Source organism: Anas platyrhynchos, chromosome 10 (genome assembly GCF_047663525.1).
Source record: "Anas platyrhynchos isolate ZD024472 breed Pekin duck chromosome 10, IASCAAS_PekinDuck_T2T, whole genome shotgun sequence".
NCBI classification, from domain to species: domain Eukaryota; kingdom Metazoa; phylum Chordata; class Aves; order Anseriformes; family Anatidae; genus Anas; species Anas platyrhynchos.
This window is the reverse complement of record NC_092596.1, coordinates 18208260-18229756: the sequence shown is the minus strand read 5'-3', so window position 1 is coordinate 18229756 and position 21497 is coordinate 18208260. Positions and strand designations below refer to the sequence as shown.

Sequence of the window (21497 nt, the reverse complement as noted above, 5' to 3'; positions counted from 1 at the left end):
GGGTTGATCTTGTTTGCCACATTTCTCCATTTTTTATCTGTGGTAATGGGAAGTGTCACAGCAGGATTTTCCACAACAGTGCTAGAGTTTTGTTTTGTATTTTCAAGTGATGGGTTGCAGTGACTGCTCACACAGCTGCTTCCACACTGGTTCCCAGGGATGCTGCCCTCACCCCCACCGGCAGCGTGACACGCACCCTAACACTCAGGGCTTGTCCCCAAAGAGCCACCCTTCCTCCTCCAGCCCATCCTCAGCAGCCACAAGCAGGCAGGGAAGCAAGGAGGGAGCAGTGCGGGCTGTAGCACCGCAGAGGTGAGCTCTGTAATTGTACACCTGCTTGTGTTTGTTCTCCTGTGGCTCTTTGGGGATTCCGGGTTGCATCATTTTCAAAAAGAAAAGGACAACAACAAAACAAAACAAAACCAGATGCAAGTTAAACAAGTGGAAGGCCCGCTGGGGCTGCTGGTAAAGTTTTACTCTAGTTTGAGCCCAGGGCAAGCAACAATCAGCAGTAAACCCCAAGCCTTTCCCTGCCAGTGCATAATCAGGGTCCAGCCCGCAGAACTGCAGGAGCCAAGGGTGACCACAGGAGTGACACCCAATTCCCTGTCCCCACCCTGCTGCATTGGGTGCAGCTGGACACCTGCTGGGTGCGTTCTCACCCCCTTCACACCCAGGGAGCAAGGCAGAGGCACCCACACCCCATGTGAGGGGCAACTGCATTTGGGTAACAACAGAAAAACAGGATGGGGCCTTCTCCCCTTCCCACAACACTCTGCCTTTGTGGAGCTGTGCTTCAAGCAGCGATATACATAGATGCTCTGTGCTTTCAGAGCTTTGATCCTTCCAATTTATTTGTTCTTGTCTTTGTGGGCTTAGTAGTCAAAGTGTATGATAATTCATTGCTTGTTAATCCAATTTGGCTCTATTTAGATATTCTAGTTTAACATCAAATATAATATAAAATAATGTCCAGAAGAAACAGAAATGAGATCTGCGTCTATGAACCAGCTCTGAACCTTGGCCGTTGAGGGCTGCCTGCTTTGCGTGCTAATTTATTCTCTCTCCAGCTTCACTGAGCCAGTCTCTATGGCCAAGCTCAGCTCCCCCATCACAGGGTGCACAGCAGTGTGGGGCTCCCATCCCGGGTGCAGCACAGCACCTGTAGGAGCTCTGTCCCACAGGGAGCAGGGGCAAATTAAGCTGCTGATGCATCGCCAGTGCCCCAGGGAGTTTTTCCCAGGGATGCTGGGGAGCCCAGGGGACCACAGGTGGGTCCCCCCATCCCCAGGAGGGTGCCAGCAGCCCCAGACCAAAGCTCCCACATAGCTGGGCTGTGAGGAGAGGAATACAGCAAGCTCTCAGCACTGAGCACTGGCAGGTCCCAGCTGTGCATGGCACAGACCAAAGCTGCCAGCCCAGCAGCACCAGGCAGAGACCCACCTGCCAAAAGCCAGCCAAGCCCCAAGGGCTCAGGATCTGGCCCGCTCTGCTTCTCTGCAAGGAAGCCATCCGAGCAATAAAATTGAGCACAACCTTGCACATGGGCAGCACTTCCAGACAGACACACTCAAAAGAAGAATCCTTTTTTTTTTTTTTTTTCCCCTCTGCAGAGGACTCTAAATCACCCTCCTTCCCACTGTCCACCTCGGCCCTTTCCTGGCACTGTTATTTATGCAAACCCGGGCGCAGCCGTTATTGGCTGCTGTCTCAGCAGATGAGACGCTGCGGCTCTTTGAGGTACGCCAGCGGGGACAGAGGACGGCGACAGCTGGCCGGGGAGCACAGCGGGGACGTGTCACCGACCTGACATCTCGGAGCCCCCAGCTCGCTGCCAGCAGGAGCCCAGCAGCCGGTGCAGCGAGCGGAGTGCCGTTAGAGGAGGTTGATTAAATCACAGCCAAATCCGGCACCCGTGGGGCCCCAGCAGGTTGTGCCAGTGAGTTGGGCAAGGGCTGGTCCGGGATGCTTTGAGGGGAATGTCCCCAGCCTCCCAGTGCTGCTCAAAGGCAGCTCCTGAGGGCCATTCCCCCAGAAGGCTTGGGTCCTACCTGCAAGATGAGCCCACAGTGCCAGCACAGCACCAGTGCTGGGCCCTCCCATCACCGGAGCATTTTTCCACCTCCTACAACAGCCCAGAGACTGCAAGTCATGAATTACTGTGCCTGCACAGCCTGCCTTTATCTCCTTAATGCCTCCGCTCACCCACCTGCCCAATGACTCACTGACAAGGGTGCAACCAGCGGTGGCTGCTGTTGTTACAACCTGTTACCTCTGCTGTCTTCCAAGGTAAAGCTGTCCAGATACACCATTTTTTAACTCATTACTTTTACTGTCATTTGAACATGCTCCAGGTTCCCACCTGCGCATGGAGAAGCCCCCCCACCCTGCAGGGGCTCCCTCCCAGTCCACTGCTTCTGTCCCCGTGCCACCTTCACATCTCCTTGGCCGAGCCACTGAGCAGAGGCCGTTAGGGGAGGGCATTCGCCCCTGCTCTCCGCAAAGCACTCAGACACTCATGGAAGAGCGGTCTATTAATAGGCCATTAATTCAGAGCAAGTGGATGCTCCTCACCATCTCCCCAGAGCCTCCAAAGTGCCCTCCTGAAATGCGGGGAAAATAGCTCTTTTCCTCTCTACTGTGCCTCAGTGGAAAGAAAAGTGCGTGTTGGCGGTGTTTCCTACCCGTGCCTGCCCCTCTGCCTGGCTTCATGAAAAGTGACCAGGGGAGAGCAGAGAGGCTCTGCCATGGCAGGAGCTGCATGGAGCTCAGGTCCTGCCCACCCCAGGCACCCCTGGGGTCAGTGGGGACAACCCCTCCTAGGGGTCAGGAAAGCTCTGCCCGCAGTTTGCAGCCTCGTGGATGCAAAAGCCAGAAAGCCCTGAGAGAAGCACATGGGGAAGGGGCTGTGCTAGCACCCTTGGACCACACAGCCATCTGGGCTTGTTCTGACTTCTGCAAGACCAGCACCTTCAGCCCATCAAAGCAAACCCACTTAGGCGTATTTAACCAAACACTTACTTTCCGTTTTATTCAATAATTGCTTTAATACTAAAATGCATTAGATGCTCAAAGCAGAGAAAAGAAAGTCACATTTAGGTGGAAAACAAAGTTCTCATCAGCTAAAAAAAAAAAACAATGTGGCAGGTACACCATTTTGAAACAGAATCGTAATAATTTAATAAAGCTGCTTTATCATCTTCATAAAATAGACAGAATGGTGGTTCTTTTTTTTTTTTTTTCCATTTTGTTGTTTACAATGATTCAATCACTGTGAAAATGTACATAACATACATATCAGCATATACAACAATTTATTTCTTCATATAATCAGCAACGGAGACACCATGATGAGACGTACCGCACTAAGTCCCACTGCAGCCCTGCCGTCTGCGGGCAGGCGCGCAGTGACGGTGCCACCAGCTGCTCCTCCTGCTCTGGGAAATGCGCCGCCGGCAGGCGTGACACCTGCAACTCACTTCGTTCACGTTGGAATAGTGCAAGGAGGTATTGGTTGCTGAAAAGCAGTTTGCGTTAGGTCAGCTCTTTGTGTTTAAAGATTATATCCCAGCTTAGATCAGCTGAACATCAGCTGATGCTGATAGAGGATCCATCTCAGCAGTGCTCGCAGTGGAGTCGGCCGGGCTTCTCTCCCAAGGTAAGCGCAGCTCCTAGGTTGGGTAAAAGATTACCTATAGCTGCGAAAGCAGCAGTAGCAACAAGATCATCAATTCTCCCCAATGACAGACAAATGTGTTTCCATTCATAATTAGATTTTTTTTTTTCCCCAAGAATAATTTCAACATATTAATCAGACATTGTGTTCTTTACAAAAGCAACTTGTTTCCTATTTGAAAAAAGAAAAGAAAAATTCACTTCTGCACGACATGTGATCCACAGGCCACCTCCAGCTTCACGACAAACAGGGAACGGCAACAGCCTCATCGGGACAACGTGCCAGGCACTCAGGGATTTTTTTTTCAGCCATCAACCACCCCCCAGCCCCCTGCTGCTCTTCCACACAGCCACGTGCCCTCGCAGGGAAGGTACACTCAGACCATCAGAAGGTGACGTGAGGGGCCATGGGGACATCGCATGGGCTGCACCAGACCAGGTCCTCGTCATGCTCGGTAGAGAATCATAAATGGGTGCTGCTCCCCTGAAGAACCAGGGGAGCAGAGCAAGTTTGCCTGAAGGAAACCAACAGATCCAAGCGCATTTTCCTAAACCAAATCTGAGGACAGGTTTGAGTTATTAAAAAAGCACTAATTAGGTCTGGAACCCCTCCCAAAAATCGCCCACCCTGCAGCCTTTATGTTTTTGCATGGCCAGTTTTGATGCAACTATTAAAAAACCAAGATAGGCTGTGATTTGCCCAGCAGCCCTGAGCTCATCTCAAGTGACACAGAGGAACAGCGACAGAAATAGCAAAATATTCAGAAGAGGGAAGGGGAGGTGGAGCGGAGGTGCCTCATCCTGCGCAGCAAGGACGTGTCAGGGAAGGGCCCCTCGCTTGGTGTCCCCAGCTGCGGCATGGGTCAGCCCAGGCAAAACTGTTGTTTAAACGATTTTCTTGGAGGCATAAGGGCTTACTGACCTCTTTAATGCCCCCTTTTAATACAGAATTATTTCGCATCCCTTCTCGGCTGTGCTTTTATTCAGAGTGGCAAGGAACGTTTCCTCTGGGTAAATTAGAGAAATGTTTCTGTTTTTTTTTTCTTTCTTTCTTCCTTTTCAGTTAGCATCTATTTTTCATCCAAAATCGCTGGGCTGGTGGTGGCAGCTCCGCAGGCAGAGGGCAAGGCTCAGCACAAATTAACGGCCAGCGCTTTTCAGGAGCTGGAGGCAGGTGGGGAGAGTGATGGGGAGAATGGGGTGGAGGGGACTGCGCTCCCTGTCCCTGTGCCTGTGATGGGGGCTGGGGTTAGCTGGGGGCACCTGTCCCATCCTGCTCCCAGATGGAGGTGCGGGGTCTCTCCGTGGCCCCATAGGGTGACTGGGGGGACAATGACTGAAGGTGGGGGACAGTTTCTACAGAAGGGACAGATGGGTGTCAAGTAGGTTCTTTTGCTCAGCAAAATCATACATGGATTTTCCCCAAAGAAAGTCCAGCAGAGCTGACAAAAACAGGTAATATCAGAATAAACCCAGCCTAATAGTTACAGAAAATCCAGTAGCTTTAACAGCCCCAAGCTAGTCCATTTCTTCTGCTGCTTGTGTTATAATAACACACACATTTGTAAAAAACAATAATAATAATAATAAAAAAAAGACAGCAGTACAGTACGCAGGCAGGAAACAACAAAATAACATATCCCTTAAAAATGGGCTCAAACTCCAGAACAGAGAGGAAAATCCCTGGTTCACTTTTAGGAGGGATACATGACATCACATTAATGCACAGGATTTGATCTGAATGAGGTAGTAATAACACGAGAGGGAAGCATCACAAATTTCATTAGATGACCTTTTTTTGTTGGTTCCTTCCAAATTCCTGGCCCTATCAAGTGGCATGGGGAATACACTGACTGCGGACCTATCTCAGAATTGCTAAAACTTCAGGCAGTATCAATTCACCCTGAAGAAACAAATTACTTGAGCTTATTTTATTTTGAGGACAATAATGACTGGAGCTTGTTTTCTTGTTGACATTTTTAATTTAAATAAATCAAAGTAACAAATATTTTATCATGATATGTAGACCTAGAAAGACTATTTCTCTAGAAACCACTAATTTCAACTTGCTGGTACAGCAAACATTGGCAAGAGCTATATATTTTCCCTCCCATAATCAATTTTAAATTCTATGAAATATTATTTAGGGTAGGAAAATCTGTCAAGTGAAGGGTTAATAACAATAATACACTAACTGAAATCCTCCTACCTTACTCATACCTCACTGAGGAATTATCACTGCAAGAGAGCAGAGAGCTGTGAAACCCTTTCTCTCTCTCCCTTCTACAAAATGGCTATTAAAGTAGCTCAATTTTTAAATCAATTTTATATGAGTAAATTTGTACCCACACAAAAAAAAGTCCTTAATTATGAGAAAAAATAATGAATTGCTTTAATTTTTTCTCCATTAAGAAGGCACATTAATTGAATTAGTAGTGTTGTTACATATCACCTGTCTGCCCCTAAATTAACATTGCTATTGCTCACTCCATACTTATTCATGATGCAGGGATAAAAAGAAATCAGAACAGTCTAAAATCCATGCCATGATGACATACATACACACACACTTAGCATAATCACAACTGGGAAATGCTGACTTGGAAGTGTGTGTCTAATTGAGAAGGTAATTTAGATCTCTTAAATAATTCCATCACTTTGACTTTGAAATGACTAGAGACAGGGCATGTCTAAATCTGGGAACTAAAATAAAGAAACTTCTGGAAAAAAAACTTTCCATGCATTGCCTGGAAGTTATGCAAAAGAAATAGATAAGGGATAAAGTTCTGCACAGTGCATCTGACAGTTGCAATTCAGGCAGGATTTTCCCCAGAATGCCTTCCTGTAACATCCTGCCCTGAGAGAGCAGGTGGAAGCTGCAGGGGATGGATGGTGGGGACTGGAAAAAGCACTTGCTCCACTGGGTCTGGAAACTGCAGGTTCCCCAAGGTTTCGGTATGACGACTGTGATTGTTTGCTTGTTTGTTTTTTTTAAACTTGAAAGCCTTTTGCCATCACTAGACATACAGTAATTTGCAATATCAAATACGATAATAGTACAGATAAGCATGTGACAGCAAAAGGATTCATAAATGCAGGGGTGTCCATAGCAAAATAGCAACATCTTCAGATAGAAGCAGCCTTGTGTGGGGTGAATATTAAAACTCACTGACCTGTAATTTTCAAGTCATATGCGAGAAATGGCCATTGCTTTGCCTAGACTACAAAATGGTGACCGAATAAAGAACTTGGAATTGGGTTCTTAAGCAGAATGGAGATTTGTGTTAGTTCTGAGGTACAAAAATATATAAACCCAAGAGCAGTGACGCCTAGCATTGCCACGGGCAGACTGGGCCTCACCTCTGCCCCTGCCCTCTGCCACCTCCCGGCGAAAGGAAAACGCGCTAAGTCGCCCTGCTGAACACCCCTGCCGCCTGTTGAAACAAGTGGGATTGTCACATTAACAACAGCTTCATTTATAAACAATACATTTAGGGAAAGCTTTTAAATACAGCGATCTGTGAACCATTGGTAAGCGATAAAAACAACCCACGCCGGGCATGCTGCCTGGCCCCTCCAGCAGCCGGGCGCTGCTCAGAGGACGATGTCCCTCAGTCTCCTGGCCGCCGGCGAGTCCTTCTCCCTGCGGTCCTGCAGCAGCGGGTTGCCCTCCTGCAGGCCGCCCTCGCTGTCCGCCCCCCTGGGCTCTGCCTCCGCGGGCCGGGCAGGGCCAGTGTTCGCCGGGGGCTGCGGCCCGCGGCCGGCGGGGCAGGGCAGGCCGCCGTAGGCTGCGGGGCTCTTCAGGTGCAGGGGCGAGGTGACGGGGCTGGCGGCCTCGCAGCCATTGCCCGCCTCGCGGACGGCGCCGCTCACCTTGGGGCTGCCGGCGGCCGGCTCCACCGTTCTTTTGCCTTTGGGGTTGCCGGCCCGCTCCTCGGCCGGCGGCTCGCCGCCCTCCTTGCCGAAGGTGGCGAAGGTCCTTTTGGCGCTACAGTCTGCGTAAGGCTCCGCGTCCACTGCCGTCGCCTCTATGGAGAGGGCGATGACGTTCCTGCCGTGCTCGGGGGACTTGGCGCGGCTGGGCACGGCGCTGCGGGGCATCCAGCACCGGTCCGAGTGGCCCAGGATGCGGCACTCTTCCCTGCAATGAAATCCTTCGCTCTGATCTGCGTGGAGAAAACACAAGGCTGTATGAAGCGGGCGAGCACGGCCCCCAGCCCCGTGTGTCCCGGTGCCGCCACCGCTCCCGGCACTGCCCACGGCTCCTGCCTAAACATTCGCCATTTTACAGCAAATAGCCATCATGTTTAAAGCGGTGCTGGGAAGAGGGATTTTTCCTGCCATTTCTTTGCTGCTCTGAAGACTGGAGTTCAATTTCCAACAGGTTGTGTGTCATCTGCTGCCGCTGCCAGACCTGAAACCTGGGGGAAGCGAGTTACGGCGGCAGATAAATTAAAACGGGTTTGTGCCACATGTCGGGCTGCGCGCTGTCAGCAGTTTCTGGTTTTAGTAACCGACGCTAAAACCCACTGTGCTTTAAGTGCAGTTTGACATGACATTTAAGCTTGGCTTGTTGGTGAGGGGGGAAGCGAGCGGAGGGAAGGGGGTGCTTTCTTTCTTGTGTGTGTTTGTGCGTTTTAACTTTTTGCTTAATCCCCGCTGGCCTCCCACACAACAGAGCCTTTATAAATCTACAAGACTGCCCACTCCACTGAAGATTAAATGTGTCATTCCAGCGCTGGGTCTTTATTCATACGAGAGTAATAAAGATCCCTTCTCTCGACTTAGGGCTGTCCCAACACCACTTTATAGGGCTGAAATATGGAATAGTATTTCACTCTTTCCAAGGACCTCTCCTGCCCTGGTCTGAGAGCAGCCAAGCATGGCTCTCAGCAGCAGGAGATGCAAAGCCTCATGCCCCACGTTGCCCCTGCCACAGGTGGCCAGCTGTCCCCAGAGTACTGCCCCATCCCCTGCCGGCTTGGGAGGTGCCGTGCTCCATCACGGATGGACAGACAGACCCAGAGAAACAGAGGGGCTCGACCAAGTGCAACGCTGAAAATCAAATCCAGGAGTTTCAACTTCCCAAGCCTTTGCTGAGCACTAGACCGTGGCTGCCACCGAACATTGTGCACTGCTGGCTCCTTTTCAATCTCAGCTTACGACTTCAGCTTTCCCTTCACTCGATAAGAACTTGTAATTGCAGATAGCCCTCATAAAGCACAAGCTTCTCACAGGCAAAGATGCAGCTCCTTCCTGTCGTAATCTATATACGCGTAAAGCAGCAAAGCAGTGTTGAAGAATTAATGCTATTAACAACACAAGAACGCACCCAGTTGGTGTCGGTTTGATAGATTGAGCCCTGTGAAGGTGCAGACTCAGCCTTGGTCTGCTTCCTGTCCGTCTGAAAACAGTTCATTTCGATGCTTTGTACATCTGTGTGTATAACCTCAGCTCCTCAGACACATTGGTATTTCCACCACATTCTAGCACTAGGGCGGCTGATAAAAATTCTCAGCACATAACACAATGCACCAAAATATGAGCAGCTTAACACTTACAGAGAATAAACGAGTAAAAGGCAGACCTCAAAAAAAGGGATTTTTTTTTAAAGGAGAAGAAGCCAATTAATTGGAAATCTATGGGCAAAACATTAGCTCTTTCTCTACATCAGAGCAGCTACCCGGTGGTGCGAAGCGCAGTGCCGGGTGGCTGTGCAGGAGGTCTGGGTCTCGGTAGTCTCCTTTACAGCAGCTTTTGAGAAAGGTGCTCTGAGCCTTACATGCAGAACAACCTGCACCAAGATCTGAAAGCCAATGCTCTTATACTTTGATTCTGTTACTTTCAAGTACTTGAGCAAAATAAAAAAAGAAAATTGCCCAGAAAGTGTTGCTGTCTGCCTATTTATCCACAGCTTAACTTCAAAAGGGTGCTACAGGCATACAAAGTTGTGTAGTCTGGCTGTGATAGCAGAGGACTTGGTAATGGCTGGAGGGGGTACAGAAATATCTTGGGTTCTCATCCCAGATGAGACACTGATTTATTGTGCTGTGTGACCTTGGGCGCGGTGCTGGAGCACGCATCACTTCAGTTTCTCTGCTACTATAAAATGCTGGATTGGGGCACATGCTGGGCTGCCTGGTCCAGCACGGGAACGCATGGGGCGAGCCAATGGTTCTCACCTCCCTGGCCCAGCATCACAGCTCAGCTCCACATGTACACGCGGCCACCACGATGAAGGCAAACCTCACCCTGGGCAGAGTGCAAGTGGGTTTGTTTTGCCTTGAGCCATTTATTCTAAGCTGACACATTTTACAGTTAAAAAGAAATCAAAAGCTTCACCAGTTGCTTCAGTTCAAGTAGATATTGCTCAAATCCAACAAAGTGACCTGAGCTTTAAGGGTGGTTTTACTAAAGACTGTTGGTGCAGTGACTATCTGCCTGGGAGACGAACTGCTCTGGACACCACGAAGCTTGTCTGCTAGTTGCACCAGCAGCAGTTGGTCACCACCCATTCAAAGACATGAAGACAAGTAGCTCCACAGCACATTTTGCCTCCCCGCGTCTGTCCCCATTACACGCCTCAGCTTCATTCTGCAGAGACCCCATCCCAGAGCCTGAAACCTCTCTGCTCCCAGGGACAACGTATGTTTGGGCTCCCCAGACCAGCCCTGAGCTGGCAGCAGATGCCAGAGACCAGCGCAGGGCTCTAAACAGCAGTTGCTTCTCCCTAGCTAAAAGAGGACCTTCACCTAGCCCCGGATTTCCTTGTTAACCCTGTAGTTCATATAAAATACTATTTGTATGCCATAAGCATGCCCTATAAGCTATAAGCATGCCCTGTCAATACATGTAACCACTGCACCACTCTTCTGCTATCATGGCTCCAAAGAAGGCAGCTTGGAGAGGTTTGGACTCCTCTGGCATCTGTCTCCAGCAGCTGCAGGACACGCACTGGAGAGCAAGAGCAGCTGCTGCCCCAGGCATGGGCAGGCACAAAGCTGCTGGGCAGGGCCCCTCAGGCTGCCCTTTGCAGACAGGTCTGACTCACCCAGCCGTAACGGCACCCAGGACACCTGTACGCGTTCACGGGCTCTTTATTGCTCTATTCTGTCTTTCTTTTTCTTCTTTAACAATCGGAAATAGGAGGACAGGAAATTCTTCTACAGCTCTAAACCTGCCCTAGTCAATACGACTGTTATTGTCTGCACTAAAAAAATGTTCCTAATGCAAGGAGCAAAGCCCAGGTAATAACCACCGCATCACGTACGACATGACAAATGGCAGGCAGCCAGAACTGGCAGCTTCCCACATCCGTGCCGGACGCAGGACGGCAGAGGGCTTAGCAAGCTGGCGTGAATATTGCCCCTGGGGCCTGGCAGGAGGAAACAATGGGTGCACTCAGGGCTTGAGTGCTAGTTGCCTGAAGCCAGGGCTGGACTTGCTAAGGAGCTGAGTACGAGATGTGCATGCCGGGAGGGAAGTCTTACTCTAAATCAGGCTGCGTGGATGCTTTGTTGTGTACAGGCTGGACAGGTCAACCAGGCACAGCTCCATGGGCAAGTGCCATCTCATGGGTGGTGGCTGTGTCTGGTTTGTGTCAGCTGCAGGTCCTGCAGCAGCAAGGCAGGACAGTGTCCATTTCTCAGCAACTCTTGCCTTCACCCAGAGCAAATCCACAAACTCAAGTCACATCACCTTGAGCCAGGGCTGCTTTTAAAATGATTCCCCGGGTGCAAAACATCCTGACAGAAGCCTTGCCATAAGGTGAGCAGTTATCTTGAAGCCAGACTTGGCACAGAAGATGTATCATTGCTAAACACAAGCTCTCACACAGCAAATATGAAATAAAACAAAACCAACTGCCACCTCTGGAATTAATACGCTCCTCAACAAGTACAGCAAAACCCGTGTTGAGCTCCAGATTTCAAACCATCTCTGCCAGTGCCTCAGGGGACCTCCACCAAGGCAAGGAGCGATGTGCAGCAGCTAACCCAGTGCTGCCGGCGGGTCAGAGCTGGGCAGCAGCTGCAGAAGGATGCAGTGGGACAGCTGCCACCCGCAGCTTGCCCACGGGCAGCCCAGGGGACCCGGGGCCAGAGGACTCCAGCAGTGCCTGAGGGACAGAGGACGGGGCTGTGCATGTGCAGGGAGCAGCACAGCTTCCAGCTCCTCCGGGCACGGGGCCTCTCGCAGTTCAAAGGAAGGGTTAATGAACATCCTGCATCTACAAATGCTTTCAGTTTCCTATTCAAAGGCTCTGTACCTGAACTCGCTCCACGGCCTGCAACATGAAACCGGTTTGAAAGGAGCCCATTCAGCTCTCAGAGCAATTGAATTATCTGCAGAGGAATCTCAGCGCTGGCCAAAGAGACAAAGTTAAATCGTACTGAGGTGCAAGTGCCTGGGAATGTAATATTCCTGATAAATGGCCAGATGACATGTGCTGTTATACAATCTAAGGTGCAATTTGGGCGATGACAATAGTCCCTGGAGTTTCCATTTTCAAACAGACGCTCAGTTCAATCCAATCCATGTCAGAGCAGGTTTGCAGAGGTGAGTAAGCGGAGCTCATTTGTGCTATTACATGGGGAGCAAGGAAAAGCAGCGGAGGAGTTGCTTGAAAATGAAAAATAAGAAAGATCGCGTGGCAGAAGAGCGGGACCTGCTTGTGCTGTGTGAGGCGGGGAGGCAGAGGGGGAGCCCAGCCTGAGCTGAACAGCCCCAAACCACAACCCAGGTGTAAGGAGATGGGAACAGCAGCGGCAGACGGGTCCCTGCACTGCCGTGGCCATGACCAGCAGTACCCTGCCACGGACACACGGCTTTATCTCCGCATTTCGGTGCGTCTTCGGCAACCATATGATTATACTGTAATCACGATGACACTGCTTCTGGGTACAGCAAACAGCACGATCATTAAAAAATTCATTTCAAAATCTTCCTGGAAGCTAATAAATTTTACAGCAGTTTCAATCCTTTCTCATTGCAACAAAGAAAAGCTTAGTTCCAGACAAATTAAAAGTAAATTGATTGCCTTAGGGGAATCTATTCAAATATCACTTTTCCATGTTAGAAATCTCTTCCTGAAACAAGAAGGGAGAGTAAGCATGGGAACTATGTGGAAAAGCAAATCATTAAATCTCAGTTCACAAAACTAGGGAAAAAAAAACACAAAATAAAATGCAAATGTCTCACTGGGGTGCAGGCCTAACATTTGTGACGGAATTTATGAATAATAAATATGAATAAATAGTAAACATGAAGGGATCAAACATTGCTGTTGATGTTTACTCACGGTTAGCCATCTTTCATGGACAATGCGCAACTGCATTATTTAACACCCATCTCCCATTTACTTTGGGGTTTCTTTTCAACTCCGGCACCTTCATTTTCTCCGAGCAGCACACCACGAAGCGCGAGCCCTGCCCACGGCGCTGTGCTGCAGCTCGCTGCCTCTCTCGGGAAGCTGCGTGCCGCAGGAAAGCCCGCTGTTTGCAGCTGCCCTGCCCTGCACGGCTGTGTGAGGGGCAGCTGGCAGGCAGGGATGCAGCTCGAGCTCCTGTCCCATGCAGAGAACGTGGGGCACAAGCCCAGGCACTGCCCGCAGCACGGTGCGAGCACCGTGCCCCAGCCCCACCACTAATAAGCTCAAGCAATATGCAAACAGTCCCCAGCCAGGGTTCATCATTTGCTTGTAAATTAAGACTCTGCACCTCTCCCTTATCTCTTGTAATAGCATAATATCAAGAAACAAGAGGTGGGAAATAGTGTATTGTGTTTTTGACCTGTGGGCTTTTACCAGGCTTTCTTCGCCTTTCCTAATAAGAAACCTCCAGTCTATGCAGAAATGTAATCCTGTCGCGGCTTCCCTTGTACAATGCTCAGAGGATACTAATAACTAGGGACAGTGACAAATGCTCTTTACCGCAACGAGGAGCCTTTCTTTTTCTATCTTTCACCATTACTTGGGATTTATGTGAGCTAAAAAAATGTATTTTTAATCCTGGATTGTCTGTCCCGGCATTGGAGGTCAATGGTGCTTGGACAAAGATAATGCCGTGAGGAATTATTTTAATGAAACAAGGGATACGAAATAGATTAATTCATTATGCAACTGCTGATAAGAACGCACATCTGAATGGGGTTCCTGGGCAGCATCTGTGTAACGGCCCACAGAGACATAACGGGGCTCCCTCCCACCTGCTGCAGGTGGACACAGCCCCAGGAAGCGTCGAGGGCCCCCCCTGATTTACACCAGTGGGGGGTTGGCCCATCCACCTCCATCCCCTGCTCCGTGCCACCGTCAGTAATGCCCTGACTTCTGCAGCACGGTGCCTGTGCAATGAATGAAGATTGGCACGCTGGTGCACCTGCGGTGCCTCTCTAACTACATGCTGCATGGCTAATAGATTCGATGCAAAATATTTTCTCCAGAAAACCACCTCCCAGGCTCACTGAAGCCTTTTGGATGCGTACAGTGCTATGGGAAGGGGAGCGCTCACCCAAAGCAAGAGGAGCTATTTTTTGGCCGTGCTACATAGTACAGCAGAGCCAGACCCTTAAGGTATGGGCTAGGATATAATTTAATGCTGGCTGCCCCCCTTTACCCAGGACTGCGGGCCAATCCCCACCTCATTCACACGGTAAAATTAATTCCCGTTCAGAGGGCCGGCAGAACACACCATTTAAACTCCAATTAATCCTTTTCTGGGGACTTAAGTGGTCCATAGAGCTTGTGCTGGCCCCTGAGTGGCAGGGATTTTACCTCTGAAACTCCGCTATTTACGCATCAGCTGGGGTATTCAATACAGGGCTCATTAACATCCTCGCTGAGCCATCAGGCTGCATACGAGAACAGAGCGAGCAGGATCCGGTCCTTAGAGAGGAAAGCACTCCAGGATCCGATAGACCTTTTCCATCTCTAACCATTATGGCTCCGTAATTCATATGCACAGCTCCCATTAATGCTAATGGAAGTTACTGTACTGCGTGCACCGAGTGAAGAATACAACCCTTTGACTTCATTACTGGAATTCAATTTCATTAACACTGGATACAGAGGGATTGTCCTAAATACACTCTTTCTTATATTTTTTTCATGTTAATGTAACCATTTGAGTATATTATACCCTGCAGAGATGGAAACATTTCTAGTCTGTTTAAACACATTTCCCACAATTGGGAGCAAAACTTTGTCTCCATTTATGCCTTTGACACCAGCTGCCTTCCATTTAATGGGACTTTAGTTGCTAAAGCAAATTAATCCAAAGGTTACTTTTCTCTGCTATTGTCAAATCTGAAGCAGACAAATTCAAATAGTCTGTCTCGGGGTAATGCAATACCAGCCACGCATCCAAATTCCAATGGCAACAATGAATCAAATTATTACCGCATCCCATTCAAAATTAGGTGTCGTTCAGAAAATAGCTACTTGACGATTCTGATAAAAATCCAGCAAAACAGAAATTACAGCTGGGGATGATAAGAAGCAATTCCCAGCTGCTTGTACCTGTCGCAGAGTGGGGCCAGCACAAACCCAAGCAGTTTCACTGGCTTCAGTGCAGCTGTACCACTTTGCGCCAGCTGAGAGGCTCCTGGGCAATGGCTATCGTAGCCTTCTCCAGCACCTCTCCAAGCCAGCAGGGAGTCAAACAAGACACCTGCATCCTCATCCTCATCTGCATCTTCACCCTCATCCTCCCCCTGCACGCATGCAGCCGGGACAAGGCACCTGCTGTTAACATAGGGATGCGCTGGGTGAGTGGTCAGAACCGCAGCCCTAAAACCAGGGGGTTCAAATCCCCTCCCCGCTTGGCAGCAGGCACCTGGGGCTGGTGTCACAGCAGCTCGCAGGGCAAGGACCGTGCCTGCCCCTCCTCCTGCACAGCCAGCCCCACGCGGATCTTGCTGCCTTCAGAGGCTTCTGGTACTTCCACGGAACGAGTGAGAAATGAAGGAGCTGAGGTTATAAACGCTGATACATAATTTACTCCTATTATCAAGATTAAACACATCTCTGCATGCTTAGCATAAAACAACTGCCTTTCCCCAGATTTCTCAAGGACATGCATAAACTTCATTATTATCTAAATAATCAAAAGAGGATTTCAATAGAATATTTAACTGTCTGCCTACTGGAAACTCACAGCCTTAATCTAGCACTGATCCTCTGTTGTCCTTCATGTAAATATTGTTGGGACGTCAGCCAAAGCCTAGGGAAGTGAGCTTCATCTTGGTGGATGGGAATCTCTCGTGTCAGATACAGTCAGCCTGACTAATGAGACCTACAGCTTGCCAAAACCTACAGCCTTGCTGTCTGTTCCAGCCATTGAATGCGCACAGAAACCCAGTGGCACCAGCCCAGCAGTCTACAGATCCCAATCAACTATCAATAGCTTAAGTGTAAGTGATTGTGTATGAAGTATGAGCCAAATGTGTTTCCTTTCTCAGTTTTAGGACCTCCAGTATTGTTATTGCACCAGTAATGCTTGCACGGAATTAATCATATATGTACCCACAAGGCAAAACATTATGAGAAGCTCTTTGTACTTTGTAAAAGTACGCAGCTCTGAGGAGTGGAGCGAGCTGGAAGGCTTCCCAGCACGATGGGGCGTTCCCCACCATCGAGCGAGTAAGGAAATTTATTTTTTTTAAACCAAAAGCGTTGGTTCCTGGCCATTTCTCATCATGACTTTGACCTCTTGCTCCTCCACACTGGAGCTCAGCATTATTCCCTCCCTGGTGTTTAACTCTGATTTTTTTCCGACCAGCAAGAAGCTTTTCCATGCTGCTGGAGTCCTTTGTCTGAAGCACAGGGACAACCCACGATGAGATGCTGTCTGAGGCTTGCGGGTGCACTAGAAAATCCCAAAGACGACCGAAGGGAACTGGGACAACCACGAGGGTGGTTCTGCAAAAGCTGCTCTCAATTGTCCAGCATCCAAGAGCGCCCAAGGGCTGATCCAGCACCGTGACTCACCACGATGCAAGGACACTCCTGTTCCTCTTTGCCTTGATCTCCTTGGAGGGCTCAGGGGAGCACTGCAGCTCCACGCCCACGAAGGATGACTGCGGTGCCAGGGGAACGCAAGCCGGTGGTTAAGCTGGCCTGATGGCCACCACGTGCCTCCTGAACTGATCGCAGCATTGGCAAAGCCTGGGAGTCTGGCCCATCTAATTCAGCAGAAACTTAGTTCTGGCAATTAAATTCACCCTCATTAATTAAGAGAGCTATCATAGTGTATAAATAAACATATACAATTACTATAAGGTCAACAGCCAAATCCAGAACCTCGTAGGCTTATAATATGTCTAGGGAAATTACATTACCTGCGAGTCATGGACCGAGATCAGCTTCCACCAACGCAGGTGGGCTCCTGCCCCATCGGCCCCCGTCTGCGTGGGTGAAACTGAAAATGAGCCTTCTAGAATGCCTTGTGCTGTAAGCTCAGAGCTGAGGGGAGATGGCTGAACAGCAGGAATGGAAAATAAAGGTATTTTCATAACTTGTGTAAGTATTCCAAGGATGCAGGTGGCTCTGTGGTGGGTTTGTCGCAGCCGGCCAGGCAGGTGGTGATGGGCTCCTGCAAGGGTTCTGCCATTTTGCACGCACATGCCACCAGCGCTCTGATGCTGGGAATGCACATGTATTTCAATGTTTCCTCCTTTCTGTTCTTATTTAAACTTAGAAGAATAAACATCCTCCCTCTTGAGTTTCTCCTCCACCACTGACAGCTGGGGCATGTTGGAGCTGGGGCAACTAAAGGTGATGTGGCAGCATGGGGGCTGAGCTGGCTCCGTGCTTGGCTCTCCTGATGCTTTCCCCCTCCCTCCACCTGCACCCCCTTCTCCTCACACACACACGGGCAAACCCTCAGCTGTCCCAGCAGCTGCTGCCCAGGTCCGTGCAGTCCTGAGGTCTCTGTCTGGGGCAGGAGACTGCTGCTGGGGCAGGGTGGGCTCCTGGCTCACTTGCTGTCTGCGCAGCCTCAAGCAGGCTCTGATTTTGCAATGTCCCTCTCCTCCTAGGCGCGACTGCAGTGCTGCCATGAGGTCAGGCTGGATCGTGTTCGCTCCTGGCCCCAGTTCACAGGACTGTCAGCTAAATCGCACCGCGGCATCGTTACTCCTGGTGATGGTGTGACAGACAGACAGAGCCCAGCTGGATTTTCAAAACCTAAGCAGTTCGCAACACTGACAGGCGAAGAAAAAAAAAAGAAAAGAAAAAAAAAAAAAAAACAACACCAAAACCCACAACCCTCAGTCTGAGCAGGTTTTATCTGGAAATAGCAAGAGCTACTAAGTGTAAGGCCTCACAAAGTCACTCCTACTGAGCCACTTTGCTGACCAAACCTTTTAACTGTCACTGGAAAATAAAGAGCGATAGGTACAAGCCCTAACCGTTGTTACCTGATTAGTCTAGTCCCCACCACATCCTTAATGCGGCGTTTCTTCAAAGGAATGAAACAACACCGAAATGACTGATGTAATTCGGTGCTTTCAGACAGAGCTAGCAAAAGGAGAAGAGTCGAGTTCATTACATCCCAGCTCACCGCAGGGCTGTGGCGGCCGCCCAGACGTGCCGGGTGCCGGTGCAGAGCCGCCGGCCGGGCACCCGCTTCCGCGGGAGAGGCAGCAGCACTGCGGCCACAGCGCGAGGCACCCCACGAGCTGGTGCTTTCGGTCCCTGCGTGTCCCTGGCCAGTGGGATCAGAGCTGATCTCCCCTCTGAGCACTACAGCAGCGCGGCTTCCAGGCAGGCCGATGCGGTCCTGCAGTAATTCTGCTGGAGCCTCTCTACAGGGATCCACCCTCATGTTTCCTTGCTGTCTGCGGCACGCAGATGTAATGCTGCCTCGCTGCTGCTGCATACTCTGCTCATTTCTAAAACACTTACACATGCAGCATGCATTAGAATTAAAAAACCATTAAACCTCGGAAAGGAAAAACTTTGACAGGATGCGTAATATACTAAGTATAATTAATTAAATTGGATGAGGCACTGGGGGATGAGAGAAGAGTGGATGGAGACTGTTCTTGGAAAAGGGATGGTAATGCACTAGCGTTCAGTGTGTGCCATTAAGTAAGAACAGTCTTGGAAGAGGCGAGGATGAGCAATGGGGGCTTCCAGAGACGGCACCAGCCAGTTGGGCACCTCAGGTGCATAATGAAGAAGGTGGCAGAAGCCAATTAGAGCTCTAAAGATGATAACGAAGGCAGAAAAGGCACCCAAGAGCAGGCAAAGCAAAAAAGGTCGCTGAGGTCCCCAAGAAGCGACACACCGCTCTGCCTCCTCCTGCGAGCTCCTCCGTGCCAGGGCTCAGGGTGGCCGACCCCATCCCAGCACCACCACCAGGCACCTCAGAGCCAGCATGGGCACAGGGTAGGCAGGAGGCAGATCCTCCCAGGAGAGCACCTGGCTCCCTGTGGGCTTTTTCTTCAATTATTCCTACTTTCAGGCCCTGTTCCCCAGCGTGGCTTAGCACGCTGCTGCATCCCCTCCTGAGGTGGGGTGGGAAGGAGCAATCAAAGCTGAGGACGGGGGGGAAGGATCAAAGCCAGCCCCAGCCAACACAGCAGGCACAACAGGATGAGACAGACTCAGTCTGGTCGTTCAGCAGGACAAAGTTTTAACAGGCTTAACAACAGCATCAGCACTGATCATTAGGCAATTAAAACCGCCGAAAGTTGACAAAGCACCAGGTCCAAATGAATTATCTCCCCAAATCCTGCAGGCAGGAGCATGGAAAAGAGAAAAGTCATTGTCAACAGCTTCTGATAGCTCACCAAACGCAGAAGCAGTAACTAAAAACTAAAGGGCTGCTGGTTGGAGAGATAAAAGGCAAAGTCTGGGAAATAAGGTCCTTAAAATCACTCTCATCATTTAGGGAGTGGTAGGAGGGAAGGTCCTGGAAACACTGACAGAACCAGGATTGCTCAGCCATCAGCAAGAAAGGACTGTGTGTTCGGAAAGGGAAGGCGGATTTTGGCTGGGGGAACTCACTCCTGAATCATCCTGCTGCAGTTACTTGCTCAGCTCTGCACACTGCTGCGTGGCCGAGGGGACAGTTGTGCTCCTCGAGGACGTGCCAAAACCCACTCCTCCCACTCCTCCGTGGTCCTGTGCAGCTTTGTCTGCACGGACCCCGGTGACTGCGTGCTCCGTTCCCTTGTGCAGCACGGGGTGCGCAGCTCTGTCACACTGCCTTGCTCCAGCACAGCCCATCACTTTGAGTGACGAGGCACGCTTTTAGGAAAAACATGCAAATGTGATTTAAAGACTCTAAGTGATACAGAATATATCACCTCCCTTGGGAGCCTGTTCCAGGGGGTAATTATTCTAATTCCTAAAATCATACGTCCCATTTGCAGCTAGAATTTTCCGAGACACGCTCCGCCCTCCAGCAGCAGGCATGCCTTAGCTGCTGAATTAGAGAGCAGCAAACACCTCCTCCCTGAGCACCCTTTGGATGGGGGCTGAGATGACCAGTGTGAAGCCCAGAGCATCTCCCCACGGGTTGCCATCTCTCTTGGGTCCTATTTCAAGCCCAACAGTATCAGCTTAAACTGTCCCACTGGATTCAGCAGGCGTTCAGTCAGGTCCTAAATCTCCAGACAAAATAGGAACCAAATACATGTGTTTGGAAACTGAAAGTCAATGCCTTCAACAATTCCCAGAAGTTTCTGTGACTGCTCCTCATGCAGAACAGCCCCCAGAAAGCAAGGGGAGATTTCTGCATGAGGTCCCTCACAGACAAAGCATCTCCTCTGGCCCTGGCTGCCAGGGCTTGGTGGTCTCCGCAAGGCACATCTGCCCAGGGAGGGATTTATAGGGAATTGGCAGAGGAATTTATACTGAATTAATTGGGCATATCTACCAAATAACAAAGGAGGAAGGCTGATGAAGCAGAGGTCAGGTGATTAGAGAATTGCAGGTGGAATTGCTCGTTTTAATTACATGTCTTCATTAACGTGAGGTTCCTGGATCCTACAGCGATGACTACTTCATCTAAATATTTGCATGAGTGGTATTTGCATGAGTGAATACACTTCCACAAAAGGACACGTGGCTGAAGGGTGGAACAAACACAGAGTTTTCTTTGAATTTTACAAGGGCGTTTCTCCCACAAAATTATTTCAGAGAGGAGCAACACTGTAAATGTAAGATAAAAACACTGTTATGAGGCATAAAAGTGACCAGAAAAAGAACAGCTCAAGGTGGATATAAGTGGCGAATGAAGTAAAACATGGGTTGTACTTGAGCTGTTTGTGTCTCCCTGGCACTTGAATGAGTTTGATACAAGCATCATGGTTACCTGTTCTACTGACAGCCCTGAAAGGAAACAAAAGTTTAGAACAAGCCAAACGCATTCAATCTCCTTGAATAATTTAGGCTGCTGAGTTATCATGTGCTTCATGGACTGTCATCAAGAGAAGCTGTATTGCAGAGGAAAGGTCTGTAAATCAATGCATCTAAGGGACCAAAACTCATCAGAGAGTGGCTGCAAAAGCACTGCATGTCAAAACAGATGCAGAACACGAAAATCAAGCGGTGAGTGTCACAGGGCAGACTGCAATAGTGCGCTCTCAGGGGCGGACTCAGAGGAACAGCAAGGACAGGAAGATTGGAGCATCAAAAAGACACAGCTTCAGTTGAAACATGCTGGTGAAAAGCAATGTCAGCAGCACAAATAGCTGGTAAACTCAGAGAACAAAAAACAGGAAACAAATGGAAGTGCAATATATATATAGTTGCCCATCGACAGACCCACCTGGGTGTGCCAGACACTCCCCAAAGCTATTTATACATGCCACTAATG

The 21497-nt window shown here is 49.6% G+C and overlaps 1 protein-coding gene across 3 annotated transcripts in view; it reads right to left on the bottom strand.

Moving 5' to 3' along the window:
- Positions 1-3155: 3155 nt before the first annotated feature.
- The window catches only part of PCDH19 (protocadherin 19), a 56695-nt gene continuing 38353 nt past the window's right edge, over positions 3156-21497 (bottom strand). For 2 of the 3 annotated variants that reach the window (XM_027465007.3, XM_027465010.3), the window contains exon 5: positions 3156-7841. In XM_027465007.3, the coding sequence (XP_027320808.1) occupies positions 7270-7841 (572 nt within the window). In that variant the 3' untranslated portion in view covers positions 3156-7269. Of the gene's footprint in view, positions 7842-7867; positions 8097-21497 lie in introns of those variants that run through there. The other variant, XM_027465012.3, reaches the window with a different exon arrangement.